At 32.8% G+C, this 24,517-nt stretch overlaps 1 protein-coding gene across 2 annotated transcripts in view; it reads right to left on the bottom strand.

The window, feature by feature from the left end:
• Positions 1-24,517, bottom strand: part of LOC106719408 (multiple PDZ domain protein) — a 68,082-nt gene that overhangs the window by 3,002 nt on the left and 40,563 nt on the right. The window contains exons 4-10 of one of the 2 annotated variants that reach the window (XM_045678548.1): positions 13,443-13,630; positions 5,934-6,112; positions 4,883-5,024; positions 2,515-2,667; positions 2,185-2,372; positions 1,530-1,672; positions 105-296 (exon numbers count right to left, since the gene is read on the bottom strand). In XM_045678548.1, the coding sequence (XP_045534504.1) occupies positions 105-296; positions 1,530-1,672; positions 2,185-2,372; positions 2,515-2,667; positions 4,883-5,024; positions 5,934-6,112; positions 13,443-13,630 (1,185 nt within the window). The remainder of the gene's footprint in view (positions 1-104; positions 297-1,529; positions 1,673-2,184; positions 2,373-2,514; positions 2,668-4,882; positions 5,025-5,933; positions 6,113-13,442; positions 13,631-24,517) is intronic. The other variant, XM_045678549.1, reaches the window with a different exon arrangement.

Genomic DNA, 24,517 nt, shown 5'->3' with positions numbered 1-24,517 from the left:
AAGATTAAAGGAGACTTAAATAAATGCCGATAGACGATCGATTCGTCGTTCAAGATCGGACTATTCGCATAGTATAAGTGTGAGGGGTACTGACAGAGTCTCACCTGTCAGACTCAATTTTTGTTTCCTACAAGTGGGCGGGGCTGTGGGGCTGGTGAGTGTAGCAGTACGCTGCGGCAGCTGTTGTAACTGTTGCAGTTTTGGCAGCTGTTGCTGCTTGTGCTCGCACACCGTACCGTCGACGGTATCGGTTGGCGGATAGTGTGTCTCAAGCTTTATGTCCATACTTGGGCCATCTGTGCAGAAACTGTCGCTTAGTGCTTGTGTGTTGGATAGCGATATAAAAATATGTAACGTATAAAATATTGTTTAGTGTCTTTTGAAGATGAATAAAAAAAAGTATTTTAGTAATAGTAATAAGACTTTGATTTATTTTCTTCCTTTTTGTCTTAATTTTGTCTATATCACCAGCTTTACCTATAGCTCCAAATGTCAGTTACCGAGTAAATACAGAAACAAATTTGGTATTAGAAATAATTAAACCTTTATTAGAAATCGATAAAGGTCAAAGGGATTCGGTTACGAGATCAATCAATCGTTTTACGCAGATGGGTAATATTAACACGTAGTTTGTAAAACATTTTCAATTTAATAACTGTTCACTTTAACATAATTTAAAATATTAAATCAAAAAGAAGTAGTATTCAAAATAAGTGTAAAGTAATTAGTTTAAATAACAACACATTCTATAGCTATTAACAAACAATGGTCGGAAACGTGTTTTCGTTTGAATGCCAGTGACAGTAATGCGAATCAATTAAGCTCATAAACGTACATTTGTCCGGCCAGTGCGCATAATTAGCTTTCAATGTTAGTAGCAATTTGCACTTGGAAAAGCTTTACTGTAGTTTCATTCTTTGAGTAAAAAACATATTGAATTAAAACATTTGTTATAATACAAATGATAACCTAATATTTCTTTGTTCCTTATGCGTGCAGAAAATAATTTACAGATAAAAAAAAATATTTGATTTAGTTGAAACAGATAAAAAAATATATCCTTTTAATAGTATTAAAATGTTGTAGCTTTACTGGTCATTAATCCTTTTGAATATCGGTCGTCCCGTGTGTACATAGATAAATTATAAACGTGGCTCGCTTGCTCAAACCAGTGCAGACTGTACTGTGCGCATTGCATTGTTTTATCCATTATTTAAATGATACCCACATTATACTTTTTATTTTACTCTCTGCTCATAAATATACATATTCTATGCATGTTATGTGATTTGAATTATAATTAAATTATTTTATTTAAAGTATACAAGTTAATGTTCTGGTCTGTTTTACTTTCTAAAATAAATATGTTTATTCACTTAGGATAAATAGAGCTGCAAATTATCAAGTTATCTGTAAATTCAGTGGCGTCATTCCCGTCGATAATTCTTCAGATTCAAATTAATATATGTCGTTCTAATTTTGGTGAATTAAAAGATGAGTTAGTTAAACAGTTAGGGTGGTGTACTCACCAGTGGGTTGTTCGTAATGGTTGTTGTCTTTAGTTAGCTTGCGGAATTTGCGCGGAGAGAGACATGGAGAGCGCGCGCCGTCCGTCGCGTCCGGTGTCAGTCGCCGCGCCGCCAGGTCGCATAGCATTGATACTGCTTCAGGTCTGCACATACATATATGTTGTGAACACGTGTTTATTCACTAATATGTGTCATGACTGGTGAGTGTAGAAATACATTTAACATGTAAACTAACCCTTAAATAATTATCTTTAGAACTTACTACTAAATGTCTAGGTTTTTGTTTTATTGAATTTTTTTACGTTTCTCAAATGTACACCCTGTATTAAAGCGACAAAGCTAGGGAGCCTTGTTCGTGAGGTATAATCAATTACGAAGTATTAGTTCAATGAAACCGTTCAATGTCTGAGGAAACCTTACGTTTGAACATAAATCTATGTTGATAATTGTAAATTTCTACCTATGTATTTTGCATGAGGCTTACTGTCGTACTAAGTCATGGTCACTATGAGACCCTTAGTGAAGATTGACTATGGTACATTCCTCTGATTGATACTAGCAATAGCAAAAAATCTCTCTAATAATTAATAATTTTTATGTGTGGCATAAGACAAAGTATTCGAGTTAACTGTGATGACGTATTGTTTATACGCACCGCAAAGGTGGCTTAGGTCTGTTGAGTGGTGGGTCGGAGTCTGTGGGTCCATCATCCTTGGGTGAGACGGGCGAAAGTGGTGTGGCGGCGTGGTCACGGTACAGCCGCAGGCGCACATCTGCGCCGCACGCGCGGAGGAATGACACCGCCTCAGTGTGCGACATGTTGGACATCGGCGTATCGTTCACCTGTAATAAAACACAAAACATTGTTTCAGGTAAATGAAAATTTATGATTACACATTCCTAACATTTTGTATTAGATACAGGGTGTTAGCGAGTTATTGTTATAATAATAGTAGTAGTATAGGATATTGTTAGTATTTCTTACCGCGACGATCCTGTCCCCTGGCTGTATCCTGCCGTCGCTGAGCGCGGGTTCCCGCACCAGCGCACGCACATAATGCCCCAGTGCACTGTGGTCTTCCTTCCGCAGTGTGAAGCCCAGGGAACCGTTCACTTTCGTTATCACTATGTCGAATTCCTGCCATTTTTAAAAACGTATAGTAACTTGATATAAAAATCAGGTTATCTGATTGTTCCTGCTGTATTTGAAGTAGAAAACTCAATAAAAATAAAAAGCCAACTTTGATGACGTATATTAAAATTTCGATTCATTAAACTGAGCGATTTTAATGGTAAAAGAGACAATTAAAAAGCTCGCACTTTTAGCATTGAAATAAATAACAATGTTATCAACAGAAAACAGCTCGCAATATTGGAACACAATCAGCGAAAGCAAATACAAGTATCATAAAAACAAAAGCCATCCATTCATTACGGCGCTCCCAAGGAACGGGTATAAAATAATTATACGAAAATACATTTACGAAATTTGTACGGGCAGCAGAGCGGTGTTTTATTGGCAGCGGATTTTAATTAAAAAGGATTATTCAACTTTTAACGGCTGATCCTCTAAAGCTATTGAATAATTTACTCACCACCGATCCATCATCCTGCAGCCGTGAATAAATAGTTTTATTAATTGGGAAAGGGTTATCTAGCTGACTATTTTTGATATGCATAAAGTGAGAAGATAGTTACAACGTGTGTATATATAATCATCTAAAGAGCACAAAACCTTTTTATAAGATTGAATGTAGTAAAAATATACTAGTAAGATATAGAGAGTTAAGTCTTAGAAAACGTAGGATTAATTGCAACGAGATAAAACAAGACGATCGACACTTGTTTTAATTGATGATCCGCTCACTGAACTGAAATATATTCGAGGATTACAGCATATAGAGCTAGCGTCTTAATGATGTAAGAGAAAGACATTTATCTTACTCCTTTCTAAACTATTTTGTTCTTGCTATAAAATAGTTTACAAATTTAATTTACTCTCTTAAGAAATGACATTTATATACTAAAACCAGCTTTTCCCGCACCTCCATCCGCGCGTAATTGAAAAAAAAAACAATGAATTTTGGAAAAAATTATAAGTAGCCTATGTATTCTTCCAGACTATGTTCTACATCTGTGCCAAATTTCATCAGGATCCCTTAAGCCTTTTCGGAGATAACTTCAAACAAACATCCATCCATCCGTCTAAACTCTAAACATTGGCATTTAAAATATTAATCAGATAAGAATAAGATTAACAAGATATGTTTTGTACACTTTTACACACTTTATTATTAAAATATTAATAAAAGAAATTTACAATCTCATCAAGAAATAACAACCGTTTTTATATTTGCCTAAGGATTTAAAGAATTTCAGAGTATATTTATTTCGTACAAAATACTTTTTATGCAAAAACAGACTGATGGCATTCTTTAGAATACTAAAACATTTCTTTTTGCAAAGTTAATTCGATTACGCAGATTTGTTTTCGATTCCGGCCGCATTTTTACCCTCAAGGGTTGAATTTTTAAACGCGCAGCATTAATGTCGACTATCAATAAAAGAAATTGCCCGACCGTTTACTTTTCACAATGACTGCTCTGCTACTTCTGAATTGGCGGCCATTTAACTTTATAGGTCTTTACATTCAATCACCGAAGAGATGAAAAATATTATCGTAATTGTTAATGAGGCTACATTAAATATAAGCGAAGAATTGCGTACTAAGAAGTTACATACTTTGACTAAAGCTTATAATATTTTATTGAGTTCAACTTAAATATTTTATTTTCAATTTAATTTTGGTAAGAGAGTTTCTTATGAGAGAGTGAAAAAAGAAATAATGTACGGCTACGGAGAAATGTCTGAAAACTGTGTTTAGATATATTTGGTCTAATATTTCATAAAACCGTGAACTTATACATTTTCTAATTTAAACTTGTTATCAAACAGAAATTTTAAATACATTTATATGGATTTGAATGCGCCTATTCTCTATTATATGACACATATTAAAGAGTTGTAAATGAGGAGTACAATACGCTGTGCAATAACTTGTAATGTAGAGCAATGTACAGGCTGTTGTTAGGAACATAGTCGTGATATAGCTTTAGGATTGTATGAGAACGATAATGGTAACATTATGTAAACTGCCTACATTGATAGTTGTTGTCTATTCAATAAATTAAGTTACTACGGAAACAGTACTAGTAGTAGACTGTATTTGACAATATACATGTGATTAATATGTATTTAAATTCATTCAATAAAGTTGTTTCGACTTTTTGTATTATATCTAGCTTTTACATTGAGAAATGTTGTTAATGTTGCTTTAAATGCGTAATACTCACTCCATACTGTATATCGTAGACAGGCAGCGGCTTGTCCAGGTCTGGGAGGTGTAGATCCCGCCTGTCGGGTTCAGGGCTCGCCTCTCGTCTGCCCCGGCCTTCTGATGACGATGTGGTCGCGCTGCTAGTTGTTTGAGATAGCCTGCGTTACAATTATTTAATTAATATCCTAAGTATTATAAATGAGAATATAATATTTACTCGTAGTCTGAACATTATCAGAAGTTAGGAAAATCAAGATGTGATTTTTATCGTAAAAAACTGAATAAGAGACACCAAAGTGATCGTAGTTTTGGGTAAAAAGACAAGTCTTAAGTATATAGTATAGATATAAAAAGGTAGGTAGGATTTATTTACATAGGACATAGACCACCAATGTTTAATTTTACTTAAAGGTTAAGAAAGGGTTTTTACGTAAATGTTTTTAAAAAGGGTCTAATTTTCTAAAGTGACTTTAATTCACTAAAAAGACTAGGACGACATAATTAACAACAGCTTTCTTGTGCGTAGCCTTTGAATATGCGTAGTAACAACTTTATGTGCGCTTGTTTCTCTGATTATCTTGTCATACTATGTAAGGAATGGAGCCGCGGTTGTGCCGCTCCCCTTTAATTCCAAGTTACACGGCCAGACTCGTTTAGTCGACATCCAGAGAATTATTAATTGCCAATTGGATGTCTTAATTTAGAGCTTTGTAATCATATTTTTTTATTTTAATTATCTATTGGCTGGAATTAATAACTGCACACTGAAACACATAATTGTAAGGAAAATATATGTGCACTTGTTGTTTTTAATTGATTATATGTTAATAAGTAACATACGTATTTCACATTTTATATTAAATTATATCATGGGCAACAAAAATATATTCAGGCAATTGTGTAGTTTTTTTTTTACAAATATCTTGGTGGCTCAGAAGCTACGCAGAACACCATTTTAGGTGTAGTTATGCGGGGGGAGGGCACTGCGCAGTGCGCAGCGGACCCCTGGTCACCAAGATATTTAAAATAGCCCATATTGGTTTGTTCTCGTGTGAAACTATAATTACCGAGCATGTAAGGGATGGCAGTTGAGGGGGTCAAGCGGTGGTAGATGTGGCGGGTGCGGCGTGCGGACGGGCGGCGTGGGCGGGTCGGGCGGCGTCAGACTTTCCAGTGCGTCGCTCGGCGGCCGGCAAACACGCAGCTCAACACGCGTCGCCGCTGTCCGTAGCACCTCCAGTGCTTCCTACGACATAGAAGCAAAGAATGAAAAGGATTTAATAAAATTATACCTAAAAACGAACTTAAAAGTACAATCAGCATTTGCTTCGTGATCTTTTCAATGAGGGGGAAGTGTTCTTATGGCATATATACATATATTCCATTCAAAATGTAACGAAATAAACAGGATATCTATTTTATTCAATTACAGAACTATGCCTTATTTACTTACGGAGTTAGTCTTAGTTCGTTTTACTTAATGAATAAACTTCTTAAAAAGAAACTCGTGAAGTAAATTACATTTAACGGAATGTTTCATAGTACGTGCAATGTTTTCTTGACCGTATTTCTTTTCTTATTGGTATCGGCGCGTACCTGCTAAGTTTCCTCCGGGACTGCCTGAGATTCATTGCTCGGCTAAACTTCAAGCATTTGTTTCGTTTGTTTCGAACAATCCGATAAAGCATTGGGGAGTAAAAACTTTAGTCGTTTCTAATAAAAAACCTTATTCATGGGAAACAATAAGTAACAAAGTTACGCAATACTTAGGTCATTTTTTCAATACGTAATAATATAAATTCTAAAAGCTTTAGTGAAATTTACTAAAAATACAGTTATTGATTTTCAGTTTATTGTTCTAAATTGGCAGACATAATAAGTTTACCAAGACGTGTTTTTATCTATTTTGCCAAAGGGTTTTTTCCTTCGACGTAGCGTGTTTATTATATCTTTAAGAGGTGGATTTTAAAGACATATCGACATGTTATAATGTATTGTAGTGGACTCCATATTTAAATATAATCTATCCTTTTAAATGTACCTTTTATACAGAACCTTGATGATGTTAATCAAAGAAAAGGATTTTAATGAACCGCAACGTCGGGGCGGTAATGTTCTCGACTTTTCATTTCACGGAACTACGTTAATATTAGCTTCATTATTATACTTTATGCTAAATAATGAGCAGCTTCTTGCCATCATAAAGATTTTTATTAAAATATTAGCTGAGACCCGCAATTTTGGTATCATGCAGTTTTTGATTTAATTATGCTATTTTTTCTAGGCTCGAAATTCAATTAAGAATTTAAATTATTAGACAGAATTAATTGAATATTTCTTATACAACAAACGTAACACTGTTTGGCGACAGACTTTTGAACTTGAGCGTTTTACTTTATAGTATGAATCAATTTAAAATTTCTGAGGCCGTGGCAACGTCGCGGATAAATGGTCTGAGGAAACGAAGCATTCTTCAACATCCGTTGCTTTATGCCCTTTGAAGCTAAGTTCTGAAATACTAACATGTAAATCTAATTTTCCGCAGTTTAAAACAATAACATTTATTCCTAATCATATGTTAGGTACATACTTGTATCTTGAATTTATTACTTAAAGTTGAGATTGGCTTATCCTATTCAATAAAGAAATTTATAATGTATGGGCATTTTTGGAAAGAAAAACAATTTTGATTAGGAAGGAGGATTTGAATTTGGGAAGGGGATTTAAAGGAATAAAAATATGGTGAGCGTAATATTGCCTAGCTTTGTGTTGTTTGTGGTACACAATGGTGAAACAAACATTTGCAAAGCACGGAATACACTAAATGTACTAAGTGGGGATTAAATTAAGCAATAGTATGGGGATTAGGAGGCGCTGGCGTTAATCTTGTTTCAGCGGCAGGCGAGCGTCGAACCCGAGACGTTTGATATCTGATCGTTAAATTGCCGCGTTATGTGCTCCCGGGGCGCATTAGGTCTGCAATAAACCATTGCCCTGACTGCTTTATGGCTCACGGCCAATTGCTCTGTTACGTGGAGGATATAGTAATGTTTAGCATTTTATATCCTTTGACGTTAGTAGTATAATAGGCACGTGACATAGATATAGAAAGAAAATTGGCCTTGAAAAGAAATGGCTTATGTGGGTAACGTAAGGAGAAATCGATTACAAGCTTGTTTTTGTAGTTAGCGTCAAAGTTACCCAGTGGAGTAAGTCGTGCCGTTTATTCTATAGCGTTCTCCCATAATTAATGCACAACCTGGCTGAACGAGTATACACTTTGATAGAATCGTGCGAATGCGAAAGCTGTAACAATGTATGACGCCGTTCTAAAACGAGAAAGTAGTGCTTCATTTGATTATTTCTCATTATAAGTAAAGTACTTTTCAATCACGTAATGTAGAGCAACTTAGCTAAAGTCGTATTTTATTGATATTTTTACTATTTTTTTTAAAGGAACGTAAGACGCTGTTTAGCTGTTTCGCTTCATGCATTTTACTATTGAAAACTTTTTTTTAACGCCTTCTACTTCTCGGTTTCCGGGAAACAATAACGACAGTAAATGATTAAGAATGAATTGGTAGTTTCGTCTATTAGCTGTATAAAACATATCTGTATGTAACTCGTAACATAACTGTTTCTTAATAAGACAGAATGCGGATCGGGAATGTTGTTATGACGAGCCTCAATTGTTCTGCTATTCAACTTCGTTACGGCCGTCGTCGTTCTCGTTCTTTTGACCTATGCTTGTAATCGAATTGCGTACAATCTGTGACGCCATTTATTAAATTGTGTGTGCCGTAATATCTGTTAGAATGGTCGGACGAGGCCCGCGGCGTCAGATATAACATGTAATTCAATATCCTTAACTTTCTTTTGATAAGATTTTTTTAGATCAGTATTTCTTTTTCCCGAGTGGGATGTTTGGCACGGGTATACTTACATATGTATGTCTGTTATATTACAATCTCTTAAGGTCTTAACGGTTTTTAAAATTTTAGGTTAGGTTTGATTTTCCTCGATTCAGGATGTAACCAGCCTCTATTATTTATATAATTGCGTGTTCAATTTTTTGAAAAAAAAAAACAGTTTTAGAAATTTATAAAATCGTTTTTCCATTGTTCATCATTGGATTGCTACTCACGTTCTGCTTGAACGAGGTAAATGCTGCGATGAAAAATAAATTTCTTAGACGATCTTAGATGTAGTAAATGCTATTGAATTGATTCAACTACCCTTACTTTTAAAAATGAAGTTTAAGCTTTAGTTTCTTTATAAATATTCTTGTGTATATTAAAATTAAGTTGTATTCAATATAAAATAGTTATTTCTATTCATTCGTTTGTGAGACTTGCTTCCAAAGTGTATAGTGTTCTAAATTGTGAATCAATATAAGATCATTAACCTCAAGTCGGATATAGAGCTCCAGTTTTATATCAGATCGCATTTAGTTTATACGGAAACATTAGGTCGGCAGCAACGTTACCGTGACTGTGTTCCCGCACGCGACCAATTTCTGCGCTACTAGGAAATCAGCGATATTATATTTGTGCTACTTTTTTGGAATCCAGTCACGTTATTTCATAATTACGGGAAATTTTCCCGTTTTCAATTTTAAAATACTTTTTCATGAAATTGCGATGTATTAATGCAAAACGAGATTCGTAATTACATTTTAAAAATGTACCTATTTAAGGAAGAAAATATATGGTTACAGTGCACATTTGCTAATTGGGCCCAATAAATATCATTAAAGAAAAATAAATTCACGTTCTTCAGAATACAGAAGTATTTTGAAAGAGAACCTTATAATTTTATATGTAGGTATGCGTTTAACGTCTTATTTCACTATATACGGTAAAAGTTAGACTACTATCTCGTAGGTAATATCTCACGTTGTCAAGACGAGCCCGTAGCTGACAACAGGTCGCGGCGGAAGAGGAATGCTCTTCAATTTCCCCGCCTTTGTACACTCAGACTGTTTCTTTTAGCTGAGACGTTGAATAATGAGCAACCCGTTTGATACAAAGACCTAGAACGTTTTACTATTACAAACATTAAGGTTTCTAGGAAATACATTTTCATACGAGTAGAACGAACTATAAGTTCTAAGATTATATAACTGTTATATTTTTAACTTGAAAATTAGTAATTAATAATTATGATATTTAAATGCAATTAAATGTATCATTATTTCCTACTAACATTTGATGCTTAAATATAAACACAGTATTACTGTTGTTGAAAATAATATTTTCATACAGTCCGCTACATTTTAACTTTTCGGTCATCTGTTGGTCTGTTCTTTTCAGAATTTTAAAATTAATAAAAAAGAGACCCACCTCCAAATACTACCTTTCGATTAAAAAATATATAAAAATCGGAGCACCGGTAGCGTTGTTACGTGGTAACGAGTACGAGTATGCATTAAAAATACAGAGTTATTGATATCCTCCTTAAAAAGTTAATGAAGTTCTTTGTTCCTTAATTTCCTTTATTTTATTTGTTAGTCAGTTTTATCAGTTTCAGTAGCGCAGGTAACGCACTGGGCATTTTAATTTAGCGACACAATGGACGCCGGCCCAATTTTAAAATGTTCCCAACAGTTGCAATTTCTGTTTTGAATTGTTTGTATGATATGAATTTATTTCAAAAAAAATCTTGTACAATTTTGATTAAGAACACATTTTTAATAATTGCTGAAATTAACACTTATGAACAATATTTGGCACATTCACGCAATATAAATATTTTCTAATATAAAGTTGAAAGAAAATTGAAACAACATCATCGTTAAAAAGCGTAAAGAATCAAAGACAACATTGAGTTACCGTTCGCAAGAACTTATTTTAACTCAAACAAATTAAAGTAACTTGTAGAGTACAAGCACGGACTGTCTTTACACTTATAATCATTAGAAGGCAGGGAAAAGTAAAAATTTCAAACTACGTGGAGCTTCGCCGAGTCGTAACAAAGTTAAAAACTCATCGACTTAAGAAAAACATAAAAAAACTGTATTAAAGCGTTATTATGCTCGTTATATTTGTTCTATTTGGCATTTTAAGAGTAGAGTTAGAAGATATACAATGCAATAACTACATTATTTCACTCACATTTGAAGCTAATCCAAAGTAATTAATATTGGGCTCCCATTTCGTTGAATCACAAATCACATTTAAGTTTTCGAATACCTTCACAGATATTTAAATTCACATTAGAATGAGTAGGACTTTGTTTTTTTATAATTTTGAACTTCATAATTTTTGCGACAAATACTGAGTGAAATACATTTATATCTTTTATGTTATGCTACAAACATGTGAAATAGTCGTCATTAGTAAGAAACGAGACGTGCATTTCTGATTAACGTCATTGTCTTAAAGGCGCAATTAGGCAGGGGAGTGATGCAAGAGACGGCCCAAGCGATGCAGATGACAGCATTTTTATATTTTTAAGCATAACCCGCCACTTCGTCAGCAAGGAATTAAAAAAATAGCTTAAGTTACTCCCATATATATTAGATACCTTCCAATAAAAGTCCCGTTAGAATCGGTCCACCTGTTTCAGAGGTTACCCGGAACAAATGCGAATTTGCGGCCAGACAAACTGTTTTAAAAATTGGATTTTCATTATAAACAACGCAAAAACATATGCAAGTTTACGAAATAGGATTTTTTTAATAATATACAGACTCTAATTTATACATTATATATTATTATATAGAATATTTTTAGAATTATATTTTACTTGTATAGATAAAAAATCCTGCATTTCTATTTACACTCGTTCATTTGTGATATATTGAAGCGACTGTGTAGATAAATAACATTACAACTACCGTACAGTCCGATTTGTAATTAAATCTACGTAAGTGAGACAATGACTCTGCGTGCTGCAGTATTACTATAAGAGTAAAACGGTATAGACATGCAATGAAAGATCATCAACATCACCTCATTATACGTCCCCACTGAGGGGCTCGGAGCCCACCCCAAGGCGAATGATGAAAGAAACAAATGTAAAATTACTGAAATAAAGCAAAGGGAATTCAATTTCAAAATAAGGACAGCTTCACTTTGTTCGAGTTGTTAATTCTGTTCGTGACACCCATCGTTCTTCACCCTTCGACCTCCGGAACGGAATCAAGAGTTAAATATAATCCCAGAAAGTATTTTATTCAATTACATTTCGAAATCAATTTTGGACGAAAGAAAAAGAGCGATCCATTTTATTTTCGTTTCAAGTTCCATCAGTTTTTATTCCTTCAAAACGAATTTATTATTAAAGTTTGAAGTTATTTCGTAAATAGAAATTATATTATCTCTTAATATAGACTTTGTAAGTTTCTATCTTATACAGTGATATAAGGTTTCTATCAACTTCGTTCACGAAATTACCTTACAGAATCATACAAGAAAAGATTTTGTGTGTTCACATCAAAGTTGGGCAAAGTTATAACTTTATCGACAGGCCTAATATGTTACCGAAGATTTTAGTACCGCGGGCGACGGAGGATCCGAGACGTTTCCAACAGGGCTGTAATTGGAGAACTTTATGAGAAATTAAAACTTTTCTGACTGGAAGTACAAAAGTGTATTGATGTAGATGGAAATAGACATTTTCGCTAAATAAATCTGATAATGGGAGATCAATTTACTATAGCCATTTATTATATTTATTAAAAATATCCTCATGTAGTAGTTGATAATTGTAAAATTTAGGCTGTTTCTTTTAGTTTGAAGTTTTCATCAGAGCCTTTGAAAAAATTAATGCATAATAATTTTTATACGATGGCGTGACAACCCTGTAACCTTTGCAGTTTATTGCTGCAGCATTAGCGCAAGCAATTTCAACGTTAACATATTTTTTATGTTTAATACTCTGTCGTCGGAAGTGCTAAAACATGAAATTGCAACTTTTATAGATGACGTAATATTTACATTACTTAAGTGTACAAGATATAGAGCGTACAAATTATATGTACTATGTAATTTGTAAATACTACTATGATATGCTACATGTAAAAATATAGAACCTATTATTTCTCCCCACCTCAGACTGAGAAAGCTTTGATTATGAGCTTATGACAATGGCTGTTATTATTTCATGTAAAATTCAAAATTTTCCCTTTAGTATAAATGTACATTACATTTGTAACTTTATTATATCTTAGGAAAGTTTCCGCACGGAAGTTTAACAAATTCTAACTTTGTGAAGACATCTCTTGGGTCTAATGATATTGTAACTTGAAAAACAAATTTAAAAATGTCGAAAGAAATGCTAAACTTATTTTTAGGCAAAATATATAAATTTAGATGCTAGAATACCGAAATCAATAAACGACATTGGCATCTCAGTTGCGGGTAGAAGCAGTTAAATATGGTATTGCTAACAAATAAGCAGCTAAGACCCCATTTTCAAGTAAACAACTAGTCGCGGTTACAGTAAAGAGGCCAGTTAAAATACAAGATTACTAACAAATTAGAAGCTTAAACATGGAAAAACAAAGGATGCTGCGCAGGATTCCTATTAATATGAGTACAAGGCAGGTTAAATATAACAGTATAGGTACTCACGTAGGTACTAAGGCCGGCTAGTGGCACACCGTTCGCTGCGAGTAGGAGGTCCCTGGGCGCTAGGCGGCCGGTGCGCCAAGCAGGCTGCGGCGGGTACAGACGCCGAATGCGCACCAGCCCTGCCCCTCCACACACCGACATGCCTAGACCTCGCCCGTCCTTCTCAACCACCACGGTGAATGTGTTATCTATGAAATAAGATAGGAATTAATGTTATATATATTTAAGTCATAGCACATTTCATACTTAACTACAATCTTAGCAGTCGACCGCCACTTCATCGGCGAAGAAAAAAAGAACACGCGTGCATCAGCTTCCTTCCCGTCAAAGTCGTACCGGATATAACCCGGAACAAATGTGGTCTTGCGGACGGACCGACATACAGACAGACTGACAGACAAAAATTTTATAATTGGATTTTCGTAATCAGGAACGTAAATACATCACGTGTACGAAATATGATTTTTTATGAGTATGGACATTGTTTAAATAATGATAGTGAAGCCCGTCGTATGAAAGCTTAGTCCCGGGAGATGAGGCATGTTTTCGTTAAACACGACGCAGGCGACAGGTAAGTTAGGGTTGTTTGGCCTTTATTAACATTGTTTGTTCAGTCCTGTCCGAGAGTATGTTTGGGTCGACTTTTAGTGCTCCCCTGCAGTGCGGTCAGCGCGATGTTTTTAGTACAGATTACAGTTTCTCTCTCGGTTTATTGTTTCAGTCTATTAAATTATTTAGTACACGTCGTGAATTTTAATGCAATCTATAAGTGTTTATGTATTAGACACTATTCGAAAATGAAGACACTAAAAATAGAACGATAGAGTAATTAAAATTGTGTACTATTTATTTACTACGACTAATTTACTTTTTTCTTGTAATTTTTCAAAAACTAGATAACAACTAGTTAACAAATAGCACCATTTGTAAACGGTATGTTGGCGTAGCGACATATCTAGCATGCCTCTTTAAAAGGTCGAATATATATTTAACAATAGGATATTGTCGGTGAGAATTGATGCCAAATGGCAAAAAGCCATTGTTTCATATGAAATAATATAATGTACAAAAACATTTTTTTTATATAAAATGTACTTATTATTTGAGGCGACTAGCAATACGAATCGACATAGTATAAAGATCAAAGTTAATTTATTTTTTAAACCAAATATTTTAAAGTAAAACTATGCACCCATAAGTAAGTTAAAATCTGTCTAAAGATATACAGGAAAGCTCTTACGCAGCGATTTGCCGAAATCGACTTCACAAATACGCACGTAAAAGTAATAAAACTTTTCGAATTACTGCGATATTTTCCTTATGCCGTGAGAATTGCGTGGAAACAAGCGGAATTGAATGAGATCATTGGCGGAATTGTTTCTGTGTACTTCCCTTAGGTAATGTATAATTCATGTCGAAGCTTCTGGAACGTCCGTTACTAGTTGGTTCGAAACAAAATTTGACCGTGACACGACACGAGGTTTATTTGTCAGCAGCTCTCTATATTCAGAAAAATTAAAGGAAAAGTAAAGGGAAAAAGCTGCTATATAAAATTATTGCAACTATTATCTGATGTGTTAAGAAGAGTTAAAGAGTATTTTTGGAAGGTAAAAACTTACGTGAAACATAAAATTATGACAAAGAAAACTATATTCAACGTAAACCATAAATAGAAAGAAAAGAAAGACGTATATGTCATAAAAAGAACGCTATAAATAGTAAGCGGTTTACTTGCGGAGTTCGAAGCTCGAAGGCTTTTGAAAAAATGTATGTTGCAGAAAAAGTTTGAATTCAACGCATACTACGTTACACGCTCCAAAGCATTGAACACGGCACTGACTTGAACTCACTTCTATTTATTTAAAAAGATGATAAAACTACTTTATACGTGACTAAATTCTCTGTAAAGTCGTTCAACTATATTTTTAAACATACTAGAAAATAAACTTAAACGTTATAACTTTCGAAAATAGTTGTATTTCGTAACAGTATTTGATTATTTAACAAAAAATTGCTCGTTCTAATCCAAATTGATGACTTTTGAACTTCTATCAAGAATAACAATGTTATATGTAAATTTGAAGAGAGAAGTATGCTCTGCGAGATGTTGCCGCGCTAACACGGCTCTCCTCACAAAATTGAAACGTTACATCAACTCTGTATGACTAACAAAGTGATATTATCATAAGCCGTAAAATTATAATTTCTGTCTTATGTAGATGTAAAAGAAATAAAACAAGTATATTAATTTGACATTAACAAAACGTCAATTTTACAAAACCATTGTCCCCAAAGCTCTAATGGCTTTAAGTTACCAATTTCTGTGGAAAAATTTTACTCAGTGAAAATTGTTTTATTTTTCTTACATGTTAAGGGAAATCTTTAAGTATTATAAAAACATTACGACAGGAAATTAAAATCTCTTCATCATAGAATTTTGTCTTTTAGTTGGTAGTATATCGTATTTATTTGACGTTGACATTTCGAACGTGGCGCCATTTAAAATAGGGCGAGTGCACGCATGGCAGGCCACCTCGCCGGCACGCGTTGATCCGAATCGTGTGCACGAACCCGATGACCGGGTTTGCATCATACTTTAAAATATTACATGTCATATTTTTAATATTCAATTTAAATCAAAACCCCAGGAATCGAAGTTTTTAATTGATATTTCGTAACACTTGGTTATAAAATAATTTAGTCTTGAAATCCACAATCACAACTTAATGGATTTGTATATTATAATTAGCATATAGTATAAAGCAGAATGGTTACTGAAGTGTCTGAAATATCTATGAAATTGCTGTAACCATATTTTTTATTATGAAATCTCACAAACATGTACATATTTTGTTAAACACGTTTGTCTATACCGCAATTAATAACTAAAACTGCCGTCAGTGTAATGAAGTCTTGTAACTAATTACCGTTGGAAGCAATTGAGTTTGCAGGTAATTAGCAACGAGGTCAATTTCCGAGAGCTTGTCAAGTGCCGCAAAATATTCGGCTAACCACTACCTGTCCGCAAATTCAGTATTACCTAAGTTAATGGAATTTGGGATAAACGTATTAATAAATCTATATATATAAAAGAAAGTCGTGTTAGTTACACTATTTATAACTCAAGAACGGCTGAATCGATTTGACTGAAAATTGGTGGGCAGGTAGCTTAGAACCAGGAAACGGACATAGGATAATTTTTACCCCGTTTTCTCTTTTTTATTCTGCGCGGACGGAGTCGCGGGTAAAAGCTATCTATATATATATAAAAGAAAGTCGTGTTAGTTACACTATTTATAACTCAAGAACGGCTGAATCGATTTGACTGAAAATTGGTGGGCAGGTAGATTAGAACCAGGAAACGGACCATAGGATAATTTTTATCCCGTTTTCTATTTTTTTATTCCGCGCGGACGGAGTCGCGGGTAAAAGCTAGTGAATAATAATTAATATTCTCGAAGTTGCATTTGTCTTGGTACGCTTCTCGGGCTTCGCGTATGATCTTTGTTACGAGTGCTCTTCAAATCTTCTTAGCATGTAAACTGCTAAATTTCATATCAATAACGCTACTTTTACTAGCTATAGAAATATATAACAGCCTTGACCTTTCTTTATTCATCCTTTAAATTTGGTCAAACCCCAAAAGCCACCTTTCTCAATGTCAGTTACAATAAGCTCTTTTTAGGGCAAATTTCGTTGAAAGCTGAATTTTTCTATTGCCTTGACAGAAAGAATCATTTAGTGTAGATCTGGAAGCTTTTAATTGTTGGTATTAACTAACTAATTATTTTGTGGGATTTCGATTTGATTCTACGATTTTTCATTTATAACAAGAAGATGTATAAACGTATGCGAAAGAGTTGGGAATAATTAAATCATGAAATTATAAATTATAAAAGCTCATATACAACAAGAATTATAGAAATATCATTTTATTTTATTATTTTATTGTATATCCATAGTATTACTTATTTTAGTGCGGTCTTTATTCTTTTATACTATGTTAAACATACTAAGTTAAGTATGCACTCGTATATGTTATATATCATATTATCGTAAACTATTTCACTTATACTAAATATGTATTATTCTTATAATATATATTATAAGAATAATACATATATTTTTAAAATTTTGTGAAGTACATACACGATGGCAAGAAAATTATAATAAACGAATACGCTAAATCTTCGTTCGAGTTCCGATAATTTTATCAAATATGTGTACACAAGTAACTTTTAATGGTCCCCTTAATAACTTGTGAAGCTTTTCCGAAGAGACGTGAGGGGAGATGAAACAACTTTCATATACGTCACTGATTATTGATATACATAACATTATGATTTGAGATCGGATCGGCAAATGTTTAATCAAATATTTATCAATGTTAATCGAAATCTAAAATTAAGACTTCAAAATTGATCATTTTTTATTAGCGATTCGTTAGAAAAATACTTCTTAAATGACACTGACTTCTTCATTTTTCCGTGTACATATTTTAAATATTAATTTCTATCTTTTTCACTCTCGGCGTAATATAGAAAAAAATATTTTTAATTTCTTACTGTAAAATAAATGTTTCTTGGAAACCTTTATAATGTTAACAGCTCTTCATTATATGCTAAATGACAGCACTTAGTTAATTGCAAAAATAAATACTGTTCCAGTAGTAGGAAATATATCAAACAGACAAATTGAAAATACCTTTTTCTTTACAGATTTCTATTTTTTAATAAGCCCTAGAGCACAAAGTAGATGGTTAAAGGTACGGATTTAACATAAGATTAAAAAAAAACTTTCTAAGTTATGATATAACTTTAAGCAGTAAAATTTGAATCCATATTCTTAACAAGTTAGGAAGTTGTTAAGATGAAAAATGTGAGGCGAAGTTTCCTACCGCCTTGACAACCGACATCCGTTATAAGCAGATGATGTTTAATTAAGAAAACGTTAAACCAAATTTTTGTGGCATTAAATTGGAGTAATTAAATTACATTTCGCTTTACAATTTACGTAAACATAAGAACAAAAGACACAAGGGACAGAGGTCTTTTTTACCGACGGTTTCTGAGACCAAAATATCTGTTTTGTAAAAAATAATCACAGATATGTTTATTACAAAGATTTTCGTAACAGAAACCCGCAGTGAGAAATTGATCCTAACTGTTACTTCAAATTTAATAATAGTATTTGCCTTTCCCCCATAAAAAATGTTGCATTTGATTCCATGTAGGAAATAAAACATATTAATTTCAACGATAAACAACAAACACCATTTGCAATTGATACAAATGAGGCATCGAAAGAGATATTAGCTGATCACGTTAATTGCAGTAAACATGTTCATTTAGAGAAAACCGATAATGAAAAGGGGGAAAACGAGCTAGCCTTTAACATGCAGAAGTTAATTAAAAACCTCTCGTAATGGATTCGTTGGAACATTCAATCCAATAAGCTATTAAGTTAACACGTACACAAAGCGATGTGCTATTTTATTAGCACGTTTACGTTTTCCGTATCATATACACTTATTTGAAACGTCGAATAACGACTTAGAAACGTTAGCACTTTCAAATATTCAAAAAAATCGACATAGTTGGACTAATTTTTAAGTAATCCGAATTACACTTTTTAATGATATTCCATTGAAATCGGTTAAGCAGTTTTGGACTTAAATCGGACGATGTACGACAAATTAGATTTTTATTTTAAATGTTGTATATTAAGTATTATGCTTTATCTAATTACACCGGACGACCCGATATTCAGTGTTCTGCAATTAATAAATCAGTGAAAATATCTAATATGTAATGTTAAAACTAGTTGATAATATCTAGTTAATGATTTATCTGAAGATGTAATCAAAAATCATTTAAATTTATTATTACATCAATGACAATAGACAACTTAACGTGTGTAGAAGTTTCACCGCATCATAATTCTAATTTTAATAACACCGCATGTTTGTTATCACTCAGTTCTCACAGATAGTATTTATGTTGATCATATTTCTTGCTAGTCTCCGGATGAATAGACATTCTCACGAACTTCGAACTAAAACAATAATGCGATAAAATCTTTTTATCTAACGGTTGCGCGATGCAGTATGCTTACTGGTTTATTGATGTTAGACCCGGAATAAAAACATTATAAAGAAAAAAAAAGTTGCTGCATTTAATATTAGTTAAGGTCAGAAACTTTCTTTTTCTGAACCAAGAAATTTAAAACTATGCCCTTAGCAGGTCATCTTGAAGACAAAAAGCAGGAGTACAAAGTCTGCTATGGATCGAGATTAAATAGCTATTGTGCGCATTAAAACTTTAGCAGTTTCAGTTAAACAGAACTTAATTCATATTCTTAACAAGTTGAGAGCAGTTAAATGAAAAACGTGGCGGCCAACCGTTAGTTATCTCCTCGACTGCGAACATTATGTACAGAAATTTACTTAAGAAAATGTTAAACTCTTCTTGCTCGTTGTATGTCTTTTAACTCGTGTATTATTAATGCCTACATTTTATCTTTTAGACTAAGATTTTAAGTGAAAAAAAACGATTTGGGAATATTACATGTTTCATTATTTGACATTAAGCTTATATGTTTTAGTAAATTTCAGAAATTAGCATAAATATTGTTTTTCCTGTTAGCTACATTTTAGTTTAGTGTAATTTGCCAAAATATTTTATGTGCTTACATAATTAAGCTGTGACCGAGTAATTGTTGAAAATGTCAACCAGAGATGTGCGATTAGCATGCAAATTGAATATATGTCATGTTTGTAGCGTGGAAATTAGCTTTATTTAAAAACTAAAATATCGATTTTTTTTTATAAAATTGCTTACTACTTTTTTTGTTTTTTCCAAATAAAATTTGTCTTCTGCTATAAACTCGTACGTTACCCTGTCCGTATTAAAATTATATATATAATTATTTTTATATTTAGGTATATTTAAAAAATGCAAGGGCAATTTCAAAACAATAAAAATTAATTATTTATTATATAAGATTCTTTATAAAAAGAGTTAGATAGAATAAGAATAGAATGAAATAGTACTACAATACATACATGTGTAGTTACAATTTTCTACTCATTTACTAGTATAGTGATACAAGAGTACGGAAAATAAGTCTATTGTTACTTACTTCGGCATACGATGTAAATGATTGCTCCTTTTTTACTTCGGAATTGGATTCTAAGTGGATCCGATTATAATGTGGCGATGAATAAATGTGCTGAGTTTTATTTCTACGCAACAGATTAAACGCAGCACAAATGTGTAGTTTTCGAATTAAAATTTCATTGTCGTATTCTCGCTTTGTTATTTAACTTTAATGCTGTAAGTGATGCAAATGAATAAACTTTCGAAACGCAAGAGTAGTTTCATAGTTTTCATGGAAATGTGATCGATATTTGTATTCGCATGACGTAGGTGCTCGTAGCATCGTAGCACGTCTACGACTTAATAATAATTTATCAAGGTTATTTTGTCCCTTCTTACAAATGCTAAACAAAATCTGATGTAGCAACTTTTGGCCGAACTGCCAAGAGGGTTTATTTCAATGAATGTGTATAATTTTAATTGATACTCGTTTTTTACTTGTGCAATTTTTCGAATTATAAAAGTTGTCTCAGCCTCTATCATAAATTAAATTTTTGACACAGAAAATATATGACGAACGTAATAGAAGTAGTGTCGGCAGTTTGTGAAATCACAACAGCTGAACGTACCAGTTCGCGAAGTGGGATATTAGCAAAGTTGTTCGCTTACGGAATCGCGCAAAATGTCGCTACTTTGCCATTGTTTTGTTGATATATTACTATTTCTGTCTCTTGTATTTTGCGCATTGGTTATGTAACTTTACATATGTACTATCTCTATGCTTTACTTACATTTTCTAAATTGTAGAATATGTGCAAGACATAGTACAAAAAAACAAATGGGAAAATTATTTTGAAAATCTGATTACATAGAATAAGTAGTAAGAAAGCTATTATTTAACAAAATATGATAGTACAAAGTATGTCTAAACGTCCGAAGTTAAAGCAAAGATCGAGAAAATTTAAACATATAAAAAAATCGTAGAACTTTATGATTCTTATAGGGTAAATTGAACATTTCTTTTTGGCATAAGTTAGTATGCAAAGTTGACGATAGCTGATAGCTATCAGGCACAAGGTCGAGAGACTTAAAATGTGGTTCCGTTTTCTTTTCCGCTGCCAAGTTTTCTTTTGTTTCAAATTCTAAAACGGTATTCAAATTTCAATGATAGCATAATCAAGGTTGCTGTGAACTGACAAAGTTCAGTGGTGTTTTCTCTTTATTTGTTTCAGCCTTATAACATATAAAAAAACTTTACACATTATTTTATAAAATGGGTATTAAAAAATATAGCATATTTTTTTAAAATTATATAAACAAAGTCTACGGGATTTTAAAAATTTAAATAAGCATCGTAAAACATTTTGTAATGAAGGCAGTCTTCAATTTGCAATGGTAAGTTATAATATAAATAATATGCAACGCGACTTCAAAAGAAAATAGGCATCGTCAACTTTTTGAACAAAAATGTTAATGCCAATTTCACCTTTATTGAATTATCAGGTTTATTTACATGCAAGGGTTGAAAGGCTACCTTCATAAATCGAAACGCTTTCTTCAACAACAGATAGAAACTACTCCTATGTAATTTTTACCCGAAATCTATAATTTGAACAATAAAATCAGAATTCAGTTATTTATATATATAAATATATATAAATTGCAATTATTGCAATAATTACAATAATTGTTAATAATAATTACTACTACACTAGAAATCCTATTTACTATAGCCATACAAACGTTTTGGTACTACCAAACTTTGCCAATAACAACAGCCATCTTGTATATTCAGCTGTAGTCGTACACTTAGTTTGGAAACAGCGGGCGCAGAGAGCAGTTTTAATGTTGTATTCGACTTAAGTGATACTTGCTAATTAAACTTTATTAATATTCTTCATTGTGAGTTATCTTAGTTAATTTGAAAATAGCAGAAATATTTATTACGATTTAATTTTTTACTAAACACCACTTTTTATATCGTTTCTTTGCTGGAAGATACAAGATCCTCTTGTCGTATCGGCAAATTAGAATTTGGAATTAATCAATATGCAAAGTTAGACATCTCAGGAGTGGCCAGATATTATGTTATTGTCTGTTTATTTTTTACTCAACTTAATCAAAAAAAAAAATAATATCAGTTAACATTATCTGCGAGTTGGCTATTGGTTCAAAGGTTTAAAAGACCTTGTACCATCATAAATGTAATAACAACGGTCAATAAAAAAGGGTGGCTATTAGGATTAAAAAACAGAATTAATCCTTCAGCCGATAGTCGAACCTAGACTAGACTGTCATATAGATATATAGATAATCTCTGGCACATTCGCATCTATAAATCATGTTAGAATTAGATATTGTACAAATATGCAAATTATGTACGTACGTAAATTACATATTTGCCAATGAACTAATTAATCATTGCGAGGCTCGCATTAGAGATTGATGCGCTGCGTGACCCGAGTTGTGACATTTGTTCGTTAACAAATGTCATAACACAAGAGTCGTTACTCTGTGACAGAGTACTTCCTTTTAATATTTATTGTTAAAAATCGATAATACAACGCGTTAAAAATGTCATTTTGTAAGTGGTAAATTAACCTTGTAACAAATATTTAAAACTTGATTTTATTTAATTGTCAATGTGACGAAATTGTTATTACTGAACGAAGGAACATATCTTTGTGATACATATGTGTATATAGTATGTTCTAAAGATGTTGCCTTTCTTAGTAAATTAAACACGCTGTACCTATCTAACGCAGGAAGATACTTTTCTAAAGTTCAAATGTGAAGAAGGCTATACTTTCTAGTTATCGAATACCAGGTTGACGTTTAAGACACGTGTAAGATCAGCCCAACAAATTGATCTCGCTTGCATCGGGGATTGCACTCAGCTATCGTACGTGTTTAGAAATTTAAATATGCCATTCGATATTTGAACTACGGCACATTCTATATACTCCATACAAAAGGAGATTGAGTACAACGTTACGTTGATAAAAAATACAATCTTAAAGTGATACGATACAAAAAAGTCGGAGATATCATATTAAATGCTGTTTTAAGGATATCGCCAAATAAATCTAATACCTAATGACAGATAAGAGATATACCCTTTCGACCCGAGATATACAATTCAATTACGATGTATGATATCAAAGTTAACAGGGATCCTCTATATTCTTCAATTACTCGGGCGAGCAAATGATACGAGACAAGGAATAGCCAAGGGAGCTTTGGCTTTTACATAGAAATTGGACTTGTAAATGTGATAACATCTTATTCCCGCCTGCGGCCAGGTTTCACGATAAAGAAATGTCGAACAAAAATAAAACATTACATTTAGATGTTTGTTTGACAGAATAATATCTTTCTTTGAAATAAACAAGTTTTTTTTTTTTATAAAAAATGGATTTTTCAATTTAATTTACTATACTTTGAAGGTATACGTATTATTTAGAGAAATATCTAATCAACCTAAGTAGTATTATTATTATGTTACAACAAACTTTCCTACTAAACATCTTCCAGTAATTCATTGCAAAGTTCACTCGCTCCTGCAAACCCAAAACTAACAGTGATAAATAAAACATACATGGAGCTATTTTTTAATACTTTTTAAAATTGTAAAATTCAATTTTTCATTGTAGTTGGAACAGAGTTGACAATGGTCGAAAGCCATTTTATAAAAGCTTTGTTTATCAGTAAAAACAAAAGGCGGTGTTTGTTTAGGTATACTTGGGTTGTGTGCGTCTGTTTTTCTTTCCGGAAAATATTAAAGTTTCCCGAGGGACGGCCGGAAACAGCAGACTGGCTGTGGACGACTGTCGCCAATAAAGATAAAAACATTTAATATTATAGGTGTATATTAGTATAGAATTCTACTTATATGCATTTAAATAGGGGAAATATGCCAGAATGCCTTGAACGAATATTAAAAATTAAAATAAAAAAAAAATACTAAAAAGCAGACAT

This window comes from Papilio machaon, chromosome 7 (assembly GCF_912999745.1).
Source record: "Papilio machaon chromosome 7, ilPapMach1.1, whole genome shotgun sequence".
Lineage (NCBI taxonomy): Eukaryota > Metazoa > Arthropoda > Insecta > Lepidoptera > Papilionidae > Papilio > Papilio machaon.
The sequence above is the reverse complement of the archived record's forward strand: the minus strand, read 5'-3'. Positions and strand labels throughout refer to the sequence as shown.